This window comes from Electrophorus electricus, chromosome 3, assembly GCF_041902795.1.
Source record: "Electrophorus electricus isolate QZ-2024a chromosome 3, ASM4190279v1, whole genome shotgun sequence".
NCBI classification, from domain to species: domain Eukaryota; kingdom Metazoa; phylum Chordata; class Actinopteri; order Gymnotiformes; family Gymnotidae; genus Electrophorus; species Electrophorus electricus.
Genome location: NC_137499.1, coordinates 29,951,393 through 29,976,574, shown reverse-complemented (window position 1 = coordinate 29,976,574; position 25,182 = coordinate 29,951,393). Strand labels below are relative to the sequence as shown.

Here is a 25,182-nt window from a genome sequence, read left to right as displayed (position 1 = left end):
CAAGTATCAATAATGAATCAACTGTATTTTCACTTAGATCAGGTAAAACATCTCCGAAAGTAAAGTTAATAAATTTAATGGGCTCAAATTTAATTTCTGTAAGGGCTGTCATGCTATGGGTATACTCCATATTATAGACATTAATAGAGAACAGGAGTAGCAGCACCACTGTGTGAAATCTATTCTCCTCGATGTGAGGATTAAAGATATACGTCATGTTGCAATTACAATTCATTATCATTAAATTCATTTTTCTGTTTTGAGATTAAATAGGTTTATGCTTGGCAAAGAATTAGCAACACACACACAAAACTTTGTGGTTATGTTTAGTAACCAAATCAGTATCAGTTTCCATGCACTTTATTAGGGACACTTTTGTTCACTGGGCACACTATGGCTCTTAGGAGCATCTGCTGTCCATTTACATTCATGCACTCTTTACCCTATTCATTCGTAGACAGTTTCTGACCATAGGAACTGATGTTATTTGGGAGTGGTTTTTTTTCCCAGTGAAGTAACACTACCATACCAAGGGAAGGTTTGTGGGCATTGAGTTGGCATCAGGAGCAGCAATAGAACTGGAGTTTGTCTGTGCCAGAAACTCTCATATAAGAATGAAAAAACTGCAGCATAAATATATCTCAGATATTCAAAGTATATTTGCTGACAGTAATCGATTTTGAAGTTTTAAAAGGATTCTGAGAAATATTACATAGCATGTGATAATATCGTTCAATATCATGCCATTGGAGAATACATATATTAGTAGCTTTGCATATATAAGCCGTTGTGTGCTTTTAAAGATCCCAGATGTTGTCAATCTCAAAAAGTGATTTGAGATCAGTTTATGCACTGAATGCAGGTTAGTGCTATAGCAGCCAGAACGCTTTCATCCACAGATGGCAATTAAATTACTTGTGAAAACTAAGATTCAAATGAGGATTTCGTATTCAAAATCAAACTGATACACCAAACATAACAGTCTGTGTGAATCTTTAAATAAATAAATTAAACACATTTGCAAAGTCATGCTTAAATTAATCTTTTTTTTTTTTCTTCTAGTTCCCTCTTATTCACAGTAGCTGAACTTATTATTTTCACTGTTCATGAAAATGATATCTTAGGTTTATTTTCATTTTTTTAAGTTCCTGGAGCACAGCAGAGTGACAGCCATGACTGGCTTGGTTTTTATGTTGCTAGCAATAGCCATTCTTGACTTATGCCTGTCTAAAGGCAGTCAACTTAGCACCAGTGCTTAGGTCATTCATTCATGGACTAATGGTGCAAAAAACAGCCATCATTATTAAAGAAGGTCTTAATATTATTATAGTTTCAAGATGGCTTTGAAGTTTCATAATTTCTTTTTACCTTTATTACAAAAGTCATGTTTTTCACATTACCTCTTTATTGAAACAATACTAAGCTAAGGGTGAATGGTACTAGCATTTCTTCAGGAGCAAGTCAGAGACAATGGTCTTCTTGGCATATAAATTCTCAATCATCACTGTCACCATCTTATATTCAAGGTCTTTATATTGCAGATAAATAAACAGAGAATACATTAAACTTTGGTTAGCACAAAAATGGTAGCGCAGCTGGTTATCATTAACTTAACAGTATGTTAATGACAGAAAAATATCCATACTATACATGTAATATTATACTATACATATAATTGACTTTGGTTGGTACAAATAATTTACTACTAAACATTTAGTAATATATGTAGGCTTCTGGGATATGGAATGAATTTCACCATGAGTTTGTATTTTAAGGTTAAATGTATGGGTGAAACCCATTATACCATTAAAAACATTAAAATCAGCACTGCTAATGCTAGGATTATGCTAAAGGAAAAATAAGTTTTAAAAAATGTAAACTGTATGACCTCAGAGATAAAGAGTTTCATATCAGAGAATGAACCCATTTAAGCCTTTACTTTCTGGTTGTTACAAGGCTATGATAGATGGGCTTGACTATGACATGTAGGTAGAGAGAGCTGTCAATAAGGTACTCTGATGCCCGGCGCTGCAGGTCGGCATCCAGGAGAAAATTGCCGGTCTCCTCTGTGCTTTGGTGGAAGCTGTAAACGTGGCGCACCACAACCTTCCCCTGCTGCCGAGCTAACACAATCACCGTCTTCTGGAAGCTCACGCCAGCAAAGTCAGGACTGGAGTTGGCTGGAGTGATGATTACACGTGGCAGTCCACCGTCTGTGCGCGTGGGCTGCAAGGATCCGTGGTCGGAGTAGGTGGCGCGCATGCTGAGTGGAAGCCAGCGTGGGGAGAAAAGGGCGTTCCACGTCACCCGTTTTGTCGCATCGTGACCGCTGGGGCCCAGCTGTGTCTGGAAGCTGAAGCTCCGGTCGTCGCGTGTGGGGTTGTTGATCACCCACGGCGAGCCCCAGGCTGGCGACAGGTAGTTACGCGGCATGAAGAGGCTGCTGTTGAGGGTAAAGTACTTGGCCAGCTGAATGGGAGAGGCGGCGTGGAACTGGAAGGTCAAGAAGAGAAGGTCTCGGACAGACTCGCGATACTTAAGCATTAGCGGTGATTGTTTCTGCAGGCGGAAGAGGTGCTGTGGCGATATCATGCTGTAGCGCACAGCCTGCAAGGCATTCTCTGCTACTGCGTCTGCAGGCTGGTTGTGGCTGATCCATGCCTCCAGAGCTTCATACAGCTCCAGTTCATTTTGGAGCACCAGGTCAGAGCGCTGCATTAAGGACATCAGCAACTCCTCACTGACGGAGCGCCACTCTGAACTCTGGATCACCGATGACAGGTTCCAGGAGAGGTACTGCAAGCAGCTGTTCCTTAGGGTCATGTCTCCGATCTTCATGGCGTACTGGTACCAGGTTACCACATGTCCAGTTGGAGAATCACTAGACAAATGCTGTGTCATATAACGGGTGACTCCTTGCTGCAGGGACCAAACATGGTACTTACTCGCTAACCTATGTAATGGGATTGCCTGGCCCAGGTGCACAGAGATGTCACCGCAGTACAGGTACCTGCCAAGGAAAGAGGTCACATTAGAGTACAGAAATCACCTTAAGCACAGTAACTTGCTTGGATGCAGGTGTTAACACACCATAAAACCAATCATGGTTCATGGTCAATTGATTAAGTGTTTTTCTTTATAAAATTTCCTCACAAACTACAAACTACCAGAATATTATTCCCAGTGATTTCAGAGTCATTGGTGACTAGGAATCCACAAGAGCCCAGTTGGCTCTCACTAAAGTATGGAAGGCAGTTAACACTGTCTGATGTTACGTGATTGGCTCCACATGGTTTGCAGGCCACAGATGTCCAGTAGGTGGCAACATCAACGAACGTGCTAACACGGTCCAAAAAAACGGTCACACACTGCTTTAAAAAAAAAAAAAAAAAAAAACATGATCACTTTGCACCCAAGGTGTTAAAATCACCTTCCAATATGACCACTGCTGGTGGGATATTTTTGGATGACAGATTGCGCTCCACCCTGCAGTGACACTGATGTGTAGAAATATTCTCCTGCATATTCACACCTGATGCAAGCTGTTGTGCTGAACTATGCCTATTATATACTGTATACTTCAAATATTGGTTCTATTGCAGTTGCTTGTTTTTTTTTTTTTAAAAGGAAATACAGCCTGCACCAATCAAATGTTTAATGCATGTGAAGTTGCCTTCAAGGTTGAAGAAATTATGTACATACTGTAAGATCTAATATTCATTTTACAGTTTCTGTGTCAGATTTTACTGTACTTTCAACACTTTAACACTTTAGGAGTTTTGCACAGTATGTGTATGCCATATACTGACACAGAAGTGTGTATGTAAGTTAATAACTAATACATAAACCCCATGCAAGTGTTTAACACTTTACCTTTGAAATATTTCCCTCACCTAATGAACTTATCAAAGACAGCAGCAGAGTCGGCACTTTCTCTGACGACGAGGTTGCTGGAGTTGGCTGTGTGTAAGAGCTCAGTGAATACGTCGCTCTGCAAGCTGAGCACCAGTGAGTGTGCCTGGATCACTTTCACCTCGTCCGTGCTGAGGGTCACAATACGTAAGATCACGTCGCTGCCATTCCCTTGAGCCAGCAGAGTCTCCAGGCGCTGCACCAGGGTCATCGAATGGTTCAGAACAGTAGCTCCGTTCTCCACTGACCCCTCCAACTTCAGGGCAGCTGCAGAAGTGAGGCGAGATGGAATGGGTTTTGCTTGGCAATGCGCTTATACATTGCAAAGACCCTTGCATATTATGAAAAAATACTGTCGTATAATTGACACCCTGCTTTCCTGGGTGTTGGTTAAAGAGCTTGGGCAAAATTAACATACCATCAAAAGACCCTTTCCAATACAGATAAATTGTAAAAGTCAATTAAGTCAAATGGAGATGGAGATATATACTGAGAATTTCAACTCATACAAAATAAAAGGTCCTGCGTTTGAAAAATCATCAGAACCAACTAACAGAAAAACCACATACAGACTGGATATCCATTTCAGCCAAATACGAAGATGGTAAGTATCTGTGAATGTTGTGAACTGTGTCATTACATGTTTCATTAAAGACTATAATTAATTAATATCTGGCAAACCAATCCTAAGGTCAGAATTGTCATCTGTTCGGTGTAATAACTGCTATAGTCATTAGGTGATGAATTTCAGCCTCTGCCACTAGGGGATGTCCAGAGCAACAACAAGCAGCTATATATGAAAGAAAACAAACAAAGAAAAAACAAACTCAATCAAAACTCTTGGGGGTAAAGAGAAAAAGCTTATAAGGGAACATATGTTCATATATTCATTTTCTTCTCATGCAGACTGAAAAGAGCATTCTTTATCTCATGCTGGACATGTCATATATTTTATCTGAATTTAATATTTATAGGATAATATGGATTATTGCAAACAAAGCATTCTTGTGCACATTCTGCAATCTGTTTTAGGGAGGCTGAAAAATATTTTGAGGACACTTCTCATCTTGTTCTCCAGCTTGCATTATTTATGTACTGTCCAAAGTCTGTGAGTGGGAGAACAAGTGCAGAGAAAGGAACAGAGAAGACATCCTGCTTATTCAATCATTCAGAATCCAGTGACCTGATGTTGCTTAAGAGAAAGACTCCTACTGTTCTGTATTAATACTGCTTTTGATGCAACATAAGCTTTCATGCCATCTGGGCAGTTAATAACAAGACAGGAAAATCTGTTGTCTTACCTCCTCCTACTGACACCATCTGGACAGCAAGCACCACAAACAGGGTAGCTGGACAGATCATTGTTGGAATTTTCTATCCAAATGGGTGGCACGTGGCACTGCTGTTATTAGCCTCTCCTTATTTGTTAGGCTTTCTTTCCTTCTTCTTCTGACCTAGTTTTCTTTTCCTTTTCTTAGTGTGCATGTAATGTGGTCGAGGGCGCAGGTGTTGGGTGCGTTTGTTTGGTGCCCAGGCTCCTTGTCCCACACTCCTTATGTAGGACAGTGGCCCTTCCCATAGCCTCACAAGGACCATTGATTGGTGGAATCTGGCTGGGCCGTTGCTATGACAACAGCTTTGATTTTGAGTTTCTCCTTCTCTCAGTGTTACATGCATCGATCTGTGGCACCCAGCCAGCCAAAAGAGACTGGATATATTTTGGAATTGTGTGGGTGTATCTTGTCTGTAAATGACAACCACCAGAATTTTCTGTTTCTTTCTTTCTTTTTTCTTTTTTAGGACATACAAAACAAGTAATAACATGAGTCATGTTATCTATTTTAGAATGCATATTATTGGTTTACTGCTTTACATATACAGATGATAGCAGAGATATCCTACCAAAAAAGTAAACCAAATTAAAAGAATGCTGCACGTGTTCAGTGATTGAATGATTAAATGGATTACTCAGTGTGAACATTAAGAGCTATATATATATTGCTGTAATCAGTTCTAAGTGAGAAACTACTAAAAACAAACTGTAAAATTATGATTCGGTATGCTTTTGGACTCTGTTTGAATTAAACAGTTCACAGCTCATATGCATCATGCCTTCATCTGCAGTTTGCAGACCTTGCTGAAGCATCCTGTGTAAAGAAATTCTACTATAGGCCTAATTTCTGCAATACATTTGCAGTGTTTAGGTCAACCTGTCAGCAAAGAATACTGGCAGAAAGGCTGAAACCTCTAAGCATTTTATCTTGTGTATTCAGAAACACCTCAGACAATAACCTGGTTAGGTTTAAGTGAACAAAAGGCCCATCATAAACCTTGTATTTGTATGTGCACTTTAAGCAGATTGTGTAGTTTCACTGTTTTTAAAACATATCCTGCTCAACTGCATCTAATTTCTAGAAGCAATCCTAAGCTAATATGGACTACATAGCAATCATGGGAATCTGAATGGCATTTCTGCAGATAACTGATAGCATTAGTATATGTCTTTAATGAATGTGTCTTTAATGAATGTGCTCATATATTTGCCAACAAACTAGTCTATGTTCTTCAATGTCACACGATGATTGTTGTATAAATAACAGTATTGGCAGGGAACTGCTAATAATCAGCCCAAGATGGTAAGATCAATATGTTTGATTTACAATAAACAAGCCAGATTAAGTCATAGGAAGAAAATTCTATGCATGCTTGTCACATCTGTTTTAACTTTAAAAAGTGTCAGACTGCCCTAAAACTTTTTAAGTGATTGAACATCACATAGTAAGTTGTTGTTTTTTTACGATACTATTTGAGTATAGTAATTTTATGGCAGCTTGAACACTTATTTTGGGCACATGGGCAGTGGAAGCTTGGACACACAGTCATAGCTAAAGTTTTGAGACTAGCACAAGTTTTGGTTTTTACAAAGTTTTCTGCTTCAGGTTTTATGGTGGCAATTTGCATTAATTCTAGATTGTGAAGAGTGATCAGATGAATTGCAATTAATTAATTGCCATTGCCATGAAAATGAACTTAATCACATAAATTACTGCATTCTAGCCACTGCACCTAAATCAATCATTTATTTAATCAAAAACCTAAAGGAGAGAGGTTCAATTGCAATGAAGAAGGCTTCAGGGTGCCCAAGAAAGTCAAGTAAGTGTCAAGACTGTCTCTTAGAATGGATGCAACTATGGGATCGGTCACCACCAGTGCAGAGCTTGCTCAGGAATTGCAGTAGGCAGGTGTGAGTGCCTCTACATGCACAGTGAGGTGAAGGCTTTTGGAGGCTGGCTTGGTGTCAAGCAGGGCAGCAAAGAAGCCACTTTTATCCAAGAAAAACATCAAGGACAGACTGACATTCTGCAGGAAGTATAGAGATTGGACTACAGAGGACTGGGGTAAAGTTATTTTCTCTGATGAAACTCCCTTCAGACTGTTTGGGACATCTGGACAAATTATTGTCTGGAGAAGAAAAGGTGACCACTACCATGAGTCGTGTCATGCCAACAGTGAGGTATCCTGAGACCATTCACGTGTAGGGTTGCTTCTCATCCAAGGGAGTGGGTTTGCCCAAAGTTTTGCCTAAGAACACTGCCATGAATAAGGAATAGTATCAAAACATCCTCCAAGAACAACTTCTCCCAACGATCCAGGAATGATGAATGATAAACAATGAACAATGCTTTTTCCAGCATGATGAAGCACCATGTCACAAGACAAAAGTGATAACCAAGTGGCTTGGTGAACAAAACATTGACATTTTGGGTCCATGGCCATAAAACTCCCTAGATCTAAATCCCATTGAGAACCTGTGGTCAGTTCTCAAAAAGAGGTTGAACAAACAGAATGTGTGATCAACTCCAAGCACTGATTTGGCAAGAATGGGTTGCCATCAGTCAAGATTTTGCCCAGAAGCTGCCTTAAAAAATAAGGGTCAACTCTAAGTATTATGTCTTTGCTTAAACTGGATGTATTTGTCAATGAAAAGTTACAAAACATACAAAATGCTTGGAAAAAAGGATCCAAAAAAATAAATAAATAAAATAAACTGAGGCAGTAAACTTTGTGAAAATGAAAAATTTCAGTCTCAACATTTGGCCATGACTGTACATACAAAACTTTTTACAGTGATTTTGGATCACAAACTGAACATTTATCAATGTTTAAGATGTCTTGGGTAAGGTAAAGGCATAAGTTACAGTAATGCCTGCTGCCATAAAGAGTTTATATTGATGTAATCTTCATGTCCTTTGCCATTATACTGTCAATACAGCATATCCTCTTGCATGAGTAGACAGGCTTGATAACGTTTGTGGAGTGGCTTCACAAAGAGTTATTCCAAACTTGCCACATATGAGTTAATCCACACAAAGCTGTGCATACGTTATACAACTTTAAGGCACAGCTGTATAGGTGACAAACCATCCAAGGTGAAAAATGTCTTGGAATTCAATAACCTGCATATACGAGAGTTAGTACATCCAAAAGTGTTTATGAAGACGGTTGCATTCTGTGTATTGTTTCCCAAAGTCAAAAACGTATTCCAGTTAGGTGGTCATGTCTTGGTCATGACCCTAATACAGCCCAAGACACCATTATTAATTATATTCTGGCCACTGATTAAACACAAGTTCCATTATTAGCCTTTAATGGCAATTGGTAAGTACACTGCTGCCAAACCACACGATTCATCACAGCATGTATTGTTTAGCTAAAGTACACAGTGGCCACATAGGGATATTGCATTCAAAGGACTGATACAAAGTTTCTATCAATGATGCATTGATTCTACTTCTAGAAAGGTGATTAATCCACACCTGCCAGCAATACAGAATTGAATATTCACCAGTACTTTGGGATAAAGAATATGAAAAAGTACAGCTATCAAGAGAAAACACTGCTATGGGATGTTAATCCACATCCAAATCCACTCAACATACTTGTTTACCAGCTTTAGAAAAGATGTGGGTTTCCTGTATGAATGTGTTGTCACCAAGCCCATGGCAAAAGCCATCATAACTGCACAAAGTTTTTCTTTTTGTAAACTTTTTACTGTTTTTGAGATGTTTATTACCATCTATACTTGAGCTAAGAAAATATACTCACTGGTAAATGTAAAAACAATAACCGAATAAATGAATACATACCTCATTAAGCCATCCTACCTGAATCGTTCTGCCATGCTGAGCACGGTTATATTTGACATGGAACGAATCCATGTTCTTCCATTTTCCATGTCAAATTAACAAGGCTTTTTCCCCACCTACAGCATTGTTTAGGTGTACATTGGAGAAGATGGCTATGTATTTAGAAGTCTACAGACACAGTCCAAACTGCTCTCCTACCTCCATGCTCCACCACCGCTGGTGTACAAGGTCAGAACAGCATTAGGTAGTGGGGCCTCTGTTGTCTGAGCAGGATTCTCTATTACTGCAACCACCTTCAGTCTAGATCTTTCTCCTCTGCAGGTAAATTCAGCTTCTGTGTACAATGAAAAATTATTTGTATGCCAACCTGTATTCTGGCATAAGGCCTGCCACCTCTCCGCCACCTTAGGGCCAGCAGAGGAAGGGTGGGCTGGGGGGCTATGGCTCCCAAGCTAAAATTACTGGTGACCCCACTGCCCCCCCCCCCCCCCCCCCCCATTGGCTAATAGTGTTTTCCACACGTTGAGAATTTACTTGGTGGTAAATGTAGCTAGCTAACTGTGGTAACCTATATTAGATATAGCTATAGTTTATTGGTGAATTTGTGTGTATGTGTTGAGTTTGGAAATTTGCTCCTTTATGGTTAAATTGGCATTTTAGAAATGTCTTTGGTATCCTGCCTCAGCAACTACTTCCCTGTCACACTCATGCCCATCATGAAGTGCTTCGAGAGACTCGTCATGAGGCACATTAAGACACAGCTGACCCCCTCAATGGACCCCTACAGTTCACATCATCCCAACCATTCAACATATGATGCAATCGCCACCACCCTTCATCTGGCCCTTACCCATCTGGACAAAAAGAACACATATGTTAGAATGCTGTTTATAGAGTTTGGTTCAGCATTCAAAACCATCATTCCTCAGAATCTGAGGAAAATCGGAGACTACTGGGCCTGAATGCCTCCCTCTGTAACTAGACCCTGGGCTTTCTGACAGGAGACCTCAGTTGGTCTGGATCGGGAACAATATCTCCATGCAGTACCACACTGGAGCACCCCAAGGCTGATTGCTCAGTCCACTGTTGTTCACTCGGCTAACAGGACAGTGCAGAAATCCACAAATCAAACCACATCAAGTTTGCTGATGACACAATCTTCAGCAGGGATGAGGAGTCAGTGTACAGAGAGGAGGTGCTGCAGCTAACTGACGGGTGCAAAGTCAACAACTTTGTCTCTGAATGTGGAAAAAAAACAAAAGAGAGGGTGGTTGGCTTCAGGGAAGTGTGAGGCAATCACACTCCATTCAATATCAACGGCTCCTCTGGAGAAATCGTCACAACCACTGTTGCTTAGTATCCACCCAGAAGATAACCTCGCCTGGACCCTCAATACCAGCTCCAGAGCCAAGAAAGTCCAGCATGCAACTTTACTTCCTGAGGAGGCTTAAAAAATAATTCACCAGAGTTTGCACAGCCAGACAAGTTTCTTCCCCTATGACACCAGACTGCTCAACTCCCAGTGACTGACAACAAATATTGAACTACTGTTTTCTGTGTTCTTAAATTAGGGTACTGGCTGCTGTATGCTGTAAGCATATCTGTTAAAATATCACAATATGGAACATGTACTGGTTAGTGTTGCCCTATATATTATTTGTGTTTTTATTTTTATCGTCTACACTTATGTTCTATTGTGTTGCATCATGGTCCTGGAGGAACCGTATTTCATTTCACTGTATACCTGTATATAGCTGCAATAACAAAATGCCTCTTGACTTGATGTACTGGACATAATTTATACCTTTGTTCTCAGCCAATAATTAATATTTATGTTTAAACAACCAACACCCTTGATTTGTTGGTAATGATGCATTCAACTTGGAATTTGATAGGCTAGTTATAGAAAGTCATCATAAGGAAATCAGATTACAATCCTAGTATGATAATCACATGAGAAAATCCCTTAAATATTACCTGCAGGAACCAATACTCAAGTGTTCAAAAGCATGAGACTGGCTGTCCTCTAATTGGACATGAGACATGAGGTTTAGTCTGTGTTACTCTCATTATTCTGTCTTAATTGATAGCTCAACCACTTATAATTGTTGTGTAGTTCTCAAAGGTAGACTTTGCCATGTTCAACATTTTTGCAAATTTTGGTTTAAGGCCATCAATAGTTGTTTAAAATGGGCAATAATTCTGTCAGATTTTCTTCAGTAACACTTCCAGCCTCCAACCATGCACCCTTGAGTCCCTTAGCATTATAATACAATCACTTCTGCAGTAAGTTAACATAACTCTTCTTAAACACTTTCGGCTAGCATCTACTCCAGTCAACTTGGAGTGCAATCTTGCAGCCATTTTGTGAGGGCTTCCTATCCACCTGCCAGTTTTTCAAGGTCTACTTCTCTTGACTAGCATTAACCACTACAACTATACTTTGAACACTATGTAGTGTTTCAATGATACAATAGGACATCTGGGCCTAATTGTTTCCCTTTGGAATTTACAAGGGATTTTGGGGAGTATATAAAAGAAAACTGATTGTACTGACAATTAGCAGCATAGATGGGACAGGGTCTCTAATCATTAATACTAATCATGCCCAGTGAACACTTCACAATTTTAGCCAATTTTCCTGTCATAGATGACCACTCATGTAATGTAAACGTTCTGCAAAACAAACCACCTCCCTAACCAATACTTCATCCACAATTTTCATTAATTCACTATTTTCTTGCTGCTGTTTAAATGAGTGCAGAAATAACCAATATTCAGTTGCTCAGGCTCCATTCTGACAGGCATATGATGTAGAGTTCTGGTATGTGATTTTGTTAAAGAGTAGGATTTAGGGATTCGGTGCACTTCTTAGGAGACCTCTCTAGGTGAGAGATTGCTCTTGTGATGTACATACTGCTACATCCACAAAACATCAGGTCACAGATGATAAATATGTTCTGTGTGCAATATAATGATGCTGAGATTTTGAAAGTTGTGTAGTGTCCACCAGGCGTAAGATAAATTAAAACCCCATATGTTTAAATTGGCAGCCCAATCAGTTTTTAAAGAAAGCCACATATCCAATATTAGTTCTGAACATTTCAGATTACCCAGACTTTATATACCAAGGTACACTCATTCTTGATTTTTTAAGAGAGATTTTCTCTTTGGAACTGAAGGTAATAGTGGGTGACAACATCTTGGGTATTATCCAGATGACACCTGCCAGGCATGAGTCTCAGGTTTCTGTTCTCCAAAGTCTTTTTGGAGAATAAAACAGTGAAACAATAGAACAGATGTGAAACAGTGTGTTAAATACAGTGCTGATATATGTAATGTCAGTTTCTGAGAGAACTTTAAAACATTTCCAGTTACTTGTGTCCATGAGTGTTCTAGGGAGGGATTATTCTGTGGCGAGTTTCCACTATCTGAACACATGCCTGGGATAGCTCCATTGCCCATCATAATAATGATTCATAATAATCAAACTCTCTAGATTATACAGATTATGGTACTGTAAGGTTCCCCCTACAACAGACACTAAAACTTTGTTTTAACCCCTTTAGCGCAGACAAAAACATTATCTACATATTAACCCACAGTCCTCTTTAAGCAGTACAATATCTTATTACTGTTGTTTCAGCTAAGAACATTACTGAACAAAGCTGAAACCTCATGTATATTTGTCAGATTTCAAGAAAGGTATATAAAAAAGCTGTGAACGGTAAAGGATCTGCCATTGTCCCCATTGTATCTGATCCTGGTAACTACAGATTTAGCAGGCCTGGGTTTTGCAATTATGAAAACCTTTGAATGGAACCCTATCCCTACTGCACTGAATTCCATTTTTACACATTTCATTTTGACCTTTGAAACTGTTTACATGTTTAATATGTTTTGTAACCATGGCACATTTCATTTGCATCATTTAGACTACTTTGTATAAGTATACATCATACCACCACCAAGTACCACAATACAAGTTTTGTCAAAATAATTTTTATTAGGTCTGAGCCTTTCTGAGTTTATTTCAGTGTAAAGTTTATTTACCTCCACTTGTGTAGTTGAGTGGATTATTTTTTACTACTGTTATTTTTACACATTTTCTTCTCCATAAAAAAATTTAAGCCTGTATGTCATGTAGTCTTCTCTGCTCATACAGCTGGCCTCCAGGCCTGTGGGCTGCTTATCTTCACACATCACTGACTTCGCATCATCTTAAATCCAGAACCTACAGGCATGTGGGTTACTTTATCTTCACAGATCACTGACCTCCCATCATCTTAAACATTATGAACATTATGAAGAGATAATGATCTTCTCTCCTCTGCCGTATCTTGCAGGCAGCAGAGTATTTTGAAGTGTTCCTGAGGAGCTCACTGGGGATGCCGTAGTCTGTTTAAGCCCGTCTTCTGCCTCTCCTGTTGCTCCTGTTTCTGCATCTTCAGGTGGCGGTAGGCCTGCACCACCCTCTCACGCTCTTCTTCCATCATCCTCTGCCTCGCCATAGAGGGCTTGGATGTTGAAACCACACTGTGACCAAGCATAGAACTCAGAAGTAGACCTGTGGATGCCCCCTAGAGGAATTCACAATGCACACATATAGCAATGCGTGGTTAAAAGCTATCAAGATGCTAAAGAAAATAAAGAATGAAAGATGCATAACAAGTTAGGATGATAATGCTTTATGATCATTTGCAACTGGTAGGTTTAATTCACTATTACCAGCATTTGAGTTTAAGGTAGGTGAAGCATTACTTTAATGAGGATTCCTACAGGGTCACATTACATTTTCCATTATCTAAACAAAATACAGTAAACATGACACAAAGCAAAAACAATTCTCATAAAAGAGGACGCATGTTCTAGTTTACCTGCAATTTCTCTGCGGCCTTCTTTGGTTTGGTAGTGAGTGATGGAGGTGCCATGGCAACCTCTCCAAATTGTATTTCATCTTCAGGAAGAAGTCAAATGAACATCAAATTACAATAACCTATTCTGAAGACGAATTTCAGAAATGAAAGCATCAAATGAAGTACATGCCTACAAACATCTCCTTCTCTGCTCTCTCTTCCCGTTTCTCAAGCTTTTTCTTCTGAAGCCGCTGCAATCTCCCTTGGTCAAACCTAAACAGAAACACATCAATGAGAAAATGCATACAGAGCAGTACGCATGCACAGGCAGAAACGCATCAGCTTGCAAGATCAAAAGCATGTTATCATGAACAAAAGAGTTAATGCTGATTAGAAGTAAATAAACAAAAAAGGGGAAATGACCCTTAAGCCACTAACTTTTTCTTTTTTTCAGACTTGTGCTTTGACTTTGTTTCGTTCTCCTGCAGCTGTAGCTCGGGCTGTCGCTCTCTCTGGTTCTTGGTGAGGAAAAGAACATGTTGTGTTTCTCGCTCCATGCGGTGCAGATAAGCTGGCACAGTCTCCTTCTTTCCTCTACGAAAGTGCGGAACTGGAATATCGTCCAGGTCATGGGCTGGTTCCTCCTGCGTGGACTTTGCAGCTAAATTAAGGAATGAGGAATATATGTGAGGAATATTACAGTAGAAGTGCATAAAGTTATCACTGAGAAATAGAGCGATCTGAGCGGTTTTGGGGGTGAGCACATCTGGACCCCACCCCACCACCACCACGCATGCATGCACACACCAGCCTGAATTGTTGACACCTGAAAAGCACCTGACAAGAATGACTCATCAATTCATGTTGCTTTCACATTTTGAATTGATCTGACCAGGTTTTTCCACTGCAAATTATTGCGCTTTTACCCACTGGAGTCTTGTCTTTGTTTCTCTTAGAAAGCAGTGGCATTCGAACTGCTTGTCTGTTGCTAAAGCCATTCGTGCTGAGGAATGACGAGTTGTGTGGTCAAACAAGTTAGCTGGAACACCAGCGCTGTATTGGACTGCAACATGCTTGACTGGGGACAGCTATTCATCAGAACGATTCCTGAAATGTTCCTCTGTCCCCTTTCATCAGCAAGTTACGTCCACAGGATCCCCTTTCACTGGATGTTTTTCCTCAGTCCCAGAATCCTCAGTATACTCAGCATCACTGAGTTTCCCATCACTGAGTTTCCCATTCTGATTTTGTGTGTATGTGTGTGTGTGTGTGTGTGTGTGTGTGTGTGTGTGTGTATATATATATATATATATATATATATATATATATATATATATATATAAAATGTATTTTTACCAAACAGTTAAATGCATTTGATCATGTCTACTAACTTTTACAAGTGAAGCTCACTCAGTACTGCTTACTTGAAACACATTAACAAAGATTAATAGCAGCTGTTGGGGATGCCTCGAAACATCTGCCTTTGGGAGATTGACATTAATGGGTTTTTCTTAGTACAATGTAAGAATGTAATGAACCATATGCCCCAGAGTTTGTAGCTAGAGATTAGTTTTAAAAATATTTGACTAATGCATTTAGATTTTATTATTCTGGATTATGTCTTTTATGACAATAATTAATTGATTAATCAGCTGTCTAATGTCTAATCGGCAAACAATATTTAAAATGTAATTTTAAAATAATAATTTGGCATTGAGCAAAGATCTGGAAAATTTTAAACAGTAATAAAAATCTAAATAAAAGCATTATACAAAAATGCCTGAGCTCTTAGAATTTTTTTTATTTTATTTTTTACACAAAATCAGATAACCATTTGTACTATGCAATATAGTATATAGTTGTATTCTATATTCCAGTTACTGTGAGACAGGGGATCACGGTACCTGGAATGTGAGGGGAAAACTCAGGCGCCTGGTTCTGGACGGTGCGGCCACGGGATGGCGCCCTGGTCACAGCCGGCACCTGCTGAGCTGGACCAGTTGTCACCACTCACCTGCACACGTCAAATATTCCCACTTTCACCTGTCACTGTCTGTCACAAGTGCTTTTGGTTCTGCACTTGGCTTCTTTTTTGAACTTAATGTATACTACAGTGTATTACACTGTATTACAGTGTATTATACAGTGTAGCAGAAGGTTGCTGGTTCAAGCTCCACCACCACCAATTTGCCACCATTGGGCCCCTGAGTAAGGACCTTAACCCTCAATTGCTCAAGTTGTCTTCAGTTACAACTAAGTTGATTTGGATAACAGCGTCCGCTAAATGCTGTAAATGTTAATGGTACTTAGCATAGTCTAGTATATTTAGCACACCAAGTGTAAACTGAAAACAATACATTCCTTACTATAATTTTCTGTCCCAACACTTATATAGAATCACCTAAAATAGGCAAGCCCAAACACATGACCACAGGTACCCAGATATTAAACTCACTATTTTGGACATTTGGATTCAAATGAATAAAACAGGAAATGCAAGAAGCTCCTGTGCTGTGCTTTTAGAGGGACTCTGATAATGGAGTGAAGAGGATTGAGGTCACTGAGCACTGCTTCACTTCATACCTCTCATCATTCTCTTCAGTTTTCTGGATCCCATTTTCATTTTCTCTTTGCTTTTCATAATTTCACGCAGACGGAAAGGTATATGTTCCAGATGTTCTTCTGCTCCAGGTCTCGCATGTTTCTTTAGCTTCTTTTTACTAAGGAATGAAATATAAAAAAGGCAATCAGTAACAATAAAAAACAGATGTAGAAATAGGCACAACACACAGCATCGTCCCACCTTCCCTGGGGAGGCTTGTGGTGGGAACAGGCTGAGTAGAACAGCCCAGATATTGCCTGTGACAGACAGCAGCTTCTCCTCAGGGGCACCCAGACACTCCCAGGCCAGCTGTGGGGTATAGTCCCCACACCTGAGACGAGATGCCCAAACCACCTCCAACCGCCTTCAGTCTTGAGGAGCAGCAGCTCTGCTCTAAGGATTGCAGAGCTCCACATCCTATAACAATTCTACTGCTTATACTTGCAATTTCACTCTTTCACTCACTATCCTTGTCTCGTAATCAGAGGACGGGGACAATAGACTATTTAGTACACAGAAAGTTTCAGCCTAGGACTAGTTTCCAATTCACCACTTTCAATTACATGTAGCAGTGTGACAGCATGTGGGGTCCTGGGGTACTGAAGGCATAACCATGGTGCTGTCTACCAAACTACTTGCTTTACCTGTTTTACCAGGTGAGCGCAAGCCCAATATACTTGAACTCCTCAAGTTTTTGTCTTCTCACGTGACGGGAGCATTCTGTTCTTTTCCAGGACGCTACCTAGACCTCAGTGCTGATTATCCGCCTCACATATGGCTGTAAAATACTTAAGTGTGTGTCGAAGGTCCATGACAGACGCTGCTAAGAGGACATCTGCCAATAACAGAGATGCCACCTCTAGCCCTCCTTACTGGACATCACTGCATCCTTGGCTTCATTTTTATATACCATCCATGAAAACAAAACAGGAGTGGAGACAAGACACGCCCTTGGTGGAGCCCATCACCCACAATGAACGTCTCCGAACTTAACAGAAAAAATATGGACACCGCTCTTACTGCATTTATACAGAGACTAAATTGCCTGAAACTGTGACTCTGTAATCCTGCATCACCTGCCACAACTTATGCAGCTACACGGTCATTTGTCATTTCCAAGTCCACAGAGCACATGTAGACCGGGTAGGCATAGTCCATGGTCCCTCACAAAGCCTGATAAGAGCTGGTCCACTTTTCCACTCCCTGCACGGAAACCACATTGTTCCTCCCGTGTCCTTAGTTCAACTATGAGGCGAATTCTCCTTTTCAGGACCCTGCCCTCAGCCTTTCCTGGATGTCTGAAGAGTGTGATTTCCTCATCATTGGAGCACCAGTCCAGTTTGCCAGTCTGAGGTTACTCTACCCATTTTGCATGCTCATTTATGTAGTATGCTAACCCAGTCTACCTGCGTTTTGTAGCCTTGGAAATGGCATTATAACATAAAATGTCTGCTGGACAATGATGTATGCGATTATGTAAACACATGACAGGTGTGTGACTGGTTCTGACACATACAGAAGAAAGAGCCTCACACACTAGGTTGCACTAAAATGAAAAACTGCCCTGCTCAGAACAGCAATAAAAATAAGATAGACTGCTCTTTCTGAAAACTTCCACCAGTCTTGAAATGGGGAGATTTAAAGACATTCACAGCAGCTGGTGTAATCCTACTCTGAAACATTTCGGTGAATGCATATACTCTCATACATTCACCATCCACTTTATCAGAAGCACCTCCCTTACAGCTACACTCTCTGGCCACTTTATTGGTTATACCTACTTTATACGTGAAAACTGTAAGTTACAGGCTGTAGCCTAACAGACACAATACACATTTGGTGATTCTGTGCTCTACCCCATTCATCATGGGTCATATTCCGAAGAGGCCCACTGCCATCTGGATATTTTTTGGGTTGTGGCCCATCTCATCATAACACTGACATGGTAATGCCCTGGTTGTGGGTATTATTCTGGAATGCTGCTCTTAGGGGTTTTCACACGTCAGTGTCATTGTTGATAAAAAGTCGGAGTGTGGCTAGCAAATTGTGCCCAGCAACGGTTGGGCTGTAGTGTCTAACTGTGTAACTGCAGTGAGTGTAAACAATGAATATTTACTATTAAACTGTAGTACGAGCTGTAAGTTTAGGTTCCAGCAACCCTCCCCAGAGTTCTCCTAGCTCATGGGATTCCTCTGCCCTGCTTTTTCTAGCCTGTTCTGCCATGGTTGGGAAAGCCACGTTTGTCCATTTTAGTTTTCCTTTTGTTGTCCTTTTGAGCATGTCAGCCAAGAGAGGCAGTTCTATCCCTGCCTTGAGTTTTCACCCTGGAGTTCCCCCAAGTCCAAGCTCCTGGTTGAGCCTCGTGTTTTTGGTTTTATTGTATTTTGTTGTTGTTGTTGTTTCCAAGCTCCCTAGCTGCTCCACACTTGGGTTTCAATACCAGTTGGTGGCTCACCCAGTTTGTCCGGGTCTCACATACTCAGGTTCAACTAGGTTCATTTTGGGGTGAGTCCTCTCATCACAAGAATATGAAATACACTTTACTTTAACCCTCCCAAAACGTCCAAATATAGCTGGTATTTTAATACATTCTATCATAATCATTGTGTCAAGTTATTACAACCATTGTAGTATAAATAATAATAATAATGTTGATAAATTATGCCACTATAAGGAAGAGCGGGTATTAGCCATTTTGCATGTGATATTATATTGCTACTGCAGTTTCTCTAGTGTTTTGAGTTGCATGCATGCTGTGCTCTGTGCAGTGTTAGTGTAAAAGCAAACTCCCCTTTTGACCTCTTAACTAGCTTAACGGTCATCAACCAATTTTGCATATTCAAATACAAAGCAAAGCTAAAATAAGGCTTTTAGGCAGAGGTTTCTTTACTGCATGCCGCTGTATTAACAGACAGAGCTAGCTAATTAACTTGGCTGATGCAAACAATGACCACAATATCAATATCGCTTTCACTTAGTATCTGTGCAAGTATTAGTGTCTTGCTGTTATTAGTAAATCGTTTTAAGTAATTCTGGGTTGCCCGGTGTAGGAATCTCCACATCTTTATGCCCACATGTCAAAGTGTAGAAGGCAACATAAACTCGTCTTTTGCATAAACGCATCTACGGCACGACGTGACAGCAAAACTAGCCAGCTAGCTAACAGGTCTGTTGATAACAGGACCACCGCTGATGTTTGCTCATGGGTTATAATTATTTCGATTTACCTTTTAATTATTTCCTTCTTCTGTGCATCAGAAGATTCGAAGGCTTTATTTTGAGTCTTTTTGCCCATGCTTGCCTTTAATTTTCACTTCCTTCGCAAACCCATGTGGCCAAACATGATGCCGCTTCTTTAGGTACTCTAACAAAATGTCAGAATAGAGACACAAGGACAATACTGCCATCTACTGATTGTCTGTGCGAGGCCCTAATGGTCTAAAGGCAGTTATTGAGAAAGAAAAAGGGCCTGACCACTCTAAATGTGTTCAGCTGTGTGGCTTTCGTGACTGCAATCATAAGATCATAATTTTAACATATCTCCTTAAAATGAAAGGGGAAAATGCATATTGTTTTCAGTTAAATCAAGTAAAATATCTAATTGTAGGCCCTATCAGTTATCAGTTAAAAGAAATAGTTGTTTCTGGGCTGCAGATGTAGTCTGAGTTCATTGAGTTACTAGCAGCGAGGTCTCATTAGACAGGCCCAAACCTTATGACCATTCACAAACATAATCAGTAGCCTAACAGTGCTATTCTGGTATAAATCAAGAAAAAAGTTGAAAATCATTGTGGGTTAGTACATTTTTAGGTCATATCACTGAGATACAACATGTTCTATGGCTGATGTGACTGACAGAGAGGAGATGCTGCTGACATCCCACCTACAAATTAAGTTGGACCTTGCCATTGATATGCTAGCAGAGTGCAATGAGGTTAAACTGCACAACCTAGTGGTGTGCTTGCTAGTGTCTAAAAGTGGTCTTAAACTAAAACAATTTACATTTACATTTACGGCATTTAGCAGACACTCTTATCCAGAATGACTTAAAAAAGTGCTTTGTCTTTCACTCATAGAATACATCCTAGTACAGTACAGTAGGTTAGAGTCCAACATACCAATGCACTAGAATACTGTAGAAATACAGGGATCAATGCTGATACCTAGAAATGCAAAATACATAAGGTCTATCTTAAACAATGATAAATGCAATAAACAATAAGTGCTAGAGTTTGTGAAACAACATCAGTGTAATAAACAATACCCTGCAATAAGTACTAATTTAGTCAGTCAGTATGGGAGCAGGGTCAGTTGTCCTTTAGATATTCTGCAAATAGATGGGTCTTCAGTCTGCGTTTGAAGAGTGCAAGGGACTCTGCTGTCTGGACAGCAAGTGGGAGTTCATTCCACCATCTTGGAGCCAGGACAGAAAATAGTCTTGATGCTTGTTGTCCATGAGACCTGAAGCAAGGTATTTCAAGTTGAGCTGTACTTCGAAGTACTCAAAGTACTCGAGGTACGGATCGGGCTTTGACCATTGACCTCATGTACTAAGGGGTTGGTCCATTTTTGGCTTTGTAGGCAAGCATCAAGGTTTTAAATCTGATGCATGCAGCTACTGGGAGCCAATGAAGGGAGCGAAGAAGTGGAGTAATGTGTTTAAATTATATATTAAAATTATAAATGTAACAGTTGCAAATTCTCTGTCTGCCTATTGACTTACATTGGATTTAATAGGGTAATTATACCTGACGTCAATTAAATTAATAGCTAATTCCTGCAGCAATGTTTTCATCCATGATGTATTCTAGTATACATGTAAAACATGTTTTCATTTTACACACAGAATAGTTCCAAGCTGATCTAGTATTGTTAAAAGGTATTAGCAATTAAATCATCTGGTTTATTATTGTCTGTGTAAATTTGTTTGTATAATCACCAATTACAATAGCTCAGGTTTAAAATGGTTAAAATTTGTTAAATAAAGATTAAATGGCTATGAGTTATCTAATAGATAATGGAAGTTTAGGGCCTTAAAGTCAACAAGATCAGTCATAGACAGATACCATCACCCTGTTTTCTGGCCATGTTAGATGGGCCAAACAAATGTTTAGTTTTTTAATATTAATATAACATGGGCAAAGTAAACAAATTAATGTTATATGAATATAACATGTTAGAGGCAGAACTAAAGTTTTGTGCTATATTAATATTCAACTTAGTGCTCAACCCATGACAAGGCCAATTAGGTGAAAATAGAAAGAAATATAGAAGCTTTCATATCCCTTGTGGTCTGAATGACCCAAGCGGGCCACTTCAATTTCACAACTACAACAGCTGACCAAATGTTTCCATGACCCAGCTGGCCAGTGAGGGACACTCAGATAATGTTTAAATGCCACTTCAAGGAACAACAGGGTTTTTTAACTGGCAGACAGGCTAGCCATTTACACAGGGAGAGTGGCCTGACTCATGGGATCCTGACTGAGCTCCACTCCCACATAACCAGTGGCTCCAGTCCCAACACCATCCCTTTTGTGACATGTTTACCTTTCTGTGTCACCATGCTGCCTGTATTTGTACGAATAATAATGCTTAGAAACACTGCTGGAATTTTTAGACCTGTCTGAGTAGATGCATTTCAGCACAAAATCTGCTGAAGGCCAAGGAAAGTGTGGGGAATTAATAGAAGCTCCTGGGTTCAGCATGAAAGGCTCTGGGTGTTCAGGAAATCATGTTCATTTAGACTCATATGGATAGTCTGTAAATTACAGAACATTTCTGGTGCCAAGTGACTCACCTTTGGAGTGCTAGTAGCATTGAGAACTGTATGAATTCCTTATTTTATGAAGGAAAGGAGTGTTATGAATACTTTCTTACAAATAATCTTTGAAGGAGGGGTGGAATTTGTATTCTGTTTATTGTTTCTGCAAAATCTACCACGCTAGATGCTCTAAATTTGGGTCCAGAGATACCGGAAAATTCCAGTGTCACATTAACATTAGAATAAGATATATATTTGTCTGTATTTTATAATTCATTATTTCAAATTAAAATGGTCTTCTTCTTGTAAGTTTCTGCATGTCTCACCTACTGTTCCAGCTCATTTTCAGACATTTTCCCTGTTCTCACTCTTGGACACCTTCTCATCTCTGTCATACTGTATAGCCTTTGTCACGGTACGGCCCCTCCCCCTGTGTGTCTGTGTCCGTATAGCCACGCCCTCTCATTTCGTTCACCTGATCCTTGTTATGTGTAATTGTATTGCATGTATATAAGTCTCATGCCGTATCATTGAAGTTGACGGTGTTTCGCCCATGTAGTGTGTGTGTGTTGAGTCGTGCATGTTACATTGATATTAAAACGAGATGTTTTTGTTCAATGTGCCTCGTCCCCGCATCCTGTTTAATGCTTAAACGTTAAAGAAACACCGACCTACCAAGGATGCCTGGGAAAGGCGAAAAGAAGAAGGGGAGGAAAGGAAGTGTTCTTGGGCACCCTCCTGACTCCAGGTGCAGGTCCAGGTGCGGAAGCAGGGGAGCTGTACGGAACCCCGGCGGGCGACCTGGACTGGTATAACGATTTCCAGTCCTCAGAGTTGGACTCTGTGGACTCCTACGTTCCAGTGGAGAGACTTTCCCTCATCCTGGCCTCGCTTCATGGAACTACAGGGAGGGAGGAACCCGCTGATCAATTTTTTTTGGGGGGGGCCCCTGTGTATGGTCCGGGATTGGACATTGCAGAGGCCTACGGAGGACAGCCGGACCAAGAGGACCGGTACTCGGAGATGGACTCTGCTGGGTCCTATGACCCCTGCCTGGATGATCATAGGGGATACAGAGATTACGGAGAGACAGAGGAGTGCAGCGACGTCTGTCTGCGGTCCGATAGGGGTTCCGAGGAGGAGGAAGGTCCAATGACGGTAGCAGAGGACCCTCATAGGGATCTTCCCTCCCATGGCGATGCCAAAAGCTTAGAGAACAAGGAGCTTCTAACACTTAAGGCACCACCTAGGGCACGCCGCCCAAGAGTGAGCAGGCTAACCTGGGTGGCTAGCAGGGAGGCATCGTTGGAGGAGGAGGACGCTCCCCCGCCTAAGGTGAAGAGCCCCAGAGCACATGCGCCCACGCCAAAGCCTCATGAAGGCAAAAAGGCAGTGGCACCAGCACCGGAACCGGGCAACACAGCTGGTGCGCTTCCCGACGCGCATGTGCCGAAGCCAGGACACTCGCCGCTACCTAAGCTGGCGAGGGACACTCCCCGCCAGGCTGGTCAGTCTCCCGCATCGTCCCTGCATCCTCCTCAACCCTTAAACGTTACAGCCTTCCCCTTTGGTTTCTCGCTGTCATATTGTATAGCCTTCCTCTTCTGTTTCGGTAACGTGAGCCTGAGTGCCGAAGGGCGTGGAGCAGGACGCACAGACTCTCTCAACGTGCGAGACATTTAATAACACAAAACACCAATGACAACGGGGCACTCACGTGTAACACAAACAATGTAAACAGTAACGCACACTACATGAACACTGACGATGACTAACATTAACAATTATTTCCATTAACATTAACACGAGTTAGACTAACAATTACGAATGCTACGTTTCAACACTACCACACAAACAACACGCTACTTCAACAATGCCCAACACATTGCACACATTGACCATAAACAAAAGATCCTCCCACTGCATGTGGTGGGCCAAACCTCTCATACTGTATAGCCTTTCTCTTGTTTCTCTGTGTTATACTGTATAGCCTTCCGCTCCTATTTCTCTTATTTAGACACTATTTTCATTTATTTCAGCCTTTATGATCAAGATTCAATAGATTTCTATACTGATCTATGTGGTGCATAGTAAGATATGTGGTAAGCAGTTGTAAATGAAACTGGTCTGATATGGTAAGCAGTTGTAAATTATAATATCTTATATGATCCTGTTGAACACAATTATAAACAACTGATTTCATGGGTTAATATCAAAAAGTGGTGTCCTACAAGCAGTTCATTGCTAGTTTTGAGGATTCTTACATGGACTCAGAAAATACAGTGTGTGGTCCTAAAAATATTAAACACAAATATAAAAATGTTTTAAAGCTTACCCTGAAATCCATATCTATTATTTTTCAATCAGCCCTTGGCAACTCAGTTCTGCACCAGTGATTTATGCATTTGGCCTCATTTGTGCATTTATGGCTGCTCCTGTATCAAATTTAATATCTGACTGGGATGGCCAGGAACGGATGGGTAAAGGTGGTTCATTAACTTGTCCCACAAAGAACATACTGTACACTCACCAACAACTTTATTAGAAACACCTATTTATTAGAATCACCTTTCAGGTGTACAGTTAGAGTGTATAGTCCATTTCTTGCCATGAGCAATTTGTTAGCCATCCTTCAGCTCTTCATCAGTGGTGAGTCTCTTGCCACAGGACCGTTGCTTTTGGGTGGGAAACACTCTCAAGCCAGCAGTGACACTGATGCACCTGATACAGCAGTCCAGCCCCCAACACCATGCTCCTACCAGGTCAGTATTAGTGCTGTGTTGAGAACTGTCTGCCATTTAAGTCACTTTTGGCCAGCAGTGTGGAAGCCCAATAAACTTTTAACTTGTCGGTCTCCAGTGACACCTGCAGTTGTCTATTTTAATTCTTCGTTTCCTCCTC

At 40.6% G+C, this 25,182-nt stretch overlaps 2 protein-coding genes across 2 annotated transcripts; both read right to left on the bottom strand.

Moving 5' to 3' along the window:
- Nucleotides 1-1,387: 1,387 nt before the first annotated feature.
- On the bottom strand, nucleotides 1,388-5,425 carry btbd17b (BTB (POZ) domain containing 17b). Its single transcript, XM_027009146.3, has 3 exons — nucleotides 5,214-5,425; nucleotides 3,894-4,179; nucleotides 1,388-3,010 (listed from the first exon to the last, which is right to left on the bottom strand). The coding sequence occupies exons 1-3, from the start codon at nucleotides 5,272-5,274 to the stop codon at nucleotides 1,936-1,938; spliced, it is 1,422 nt and encodes a 473-aa protein (XP_026864947.2). The 5' UTR covers nucleotides 5,275-5,425; the 3' UTR covers nucleotides 1,388-1,935.
- Nucleotides 5,426-13,056: 7,631 nt separating this feature from the next.
- On the bottom strand, nucleotides 13,057-19,877 carry ccdc137 (coiled-coil domain containing 137). Its single transcript, XM_027009143.3, has 6 exons — nucleotides 19,745-19,877; nucleotides 16,499-16,635; nucleotides 14,354-14,576; nucleotides 14,106-14,188; nucleotides 13,937-14,016; nucleotides 13,057-13,639 (listed from the first exon to the last, which is right to left on the bottom strand). The coding sequence occupies exons 1-6, from the start codon at nucleotides 19,810-19,812 to the stop codon at nucleotides 13,439-13,441; spliced, it is 792 nt and encodes a 263-aa protein (XP_026864944.1). The 5' UTR covers nucleotides 19,813-19,877; the 3' UTR covers nucleotides 13,057-13,438.
- Nucleotides 19,878-25,182: the final 5,305 nt, after the last annotated feature.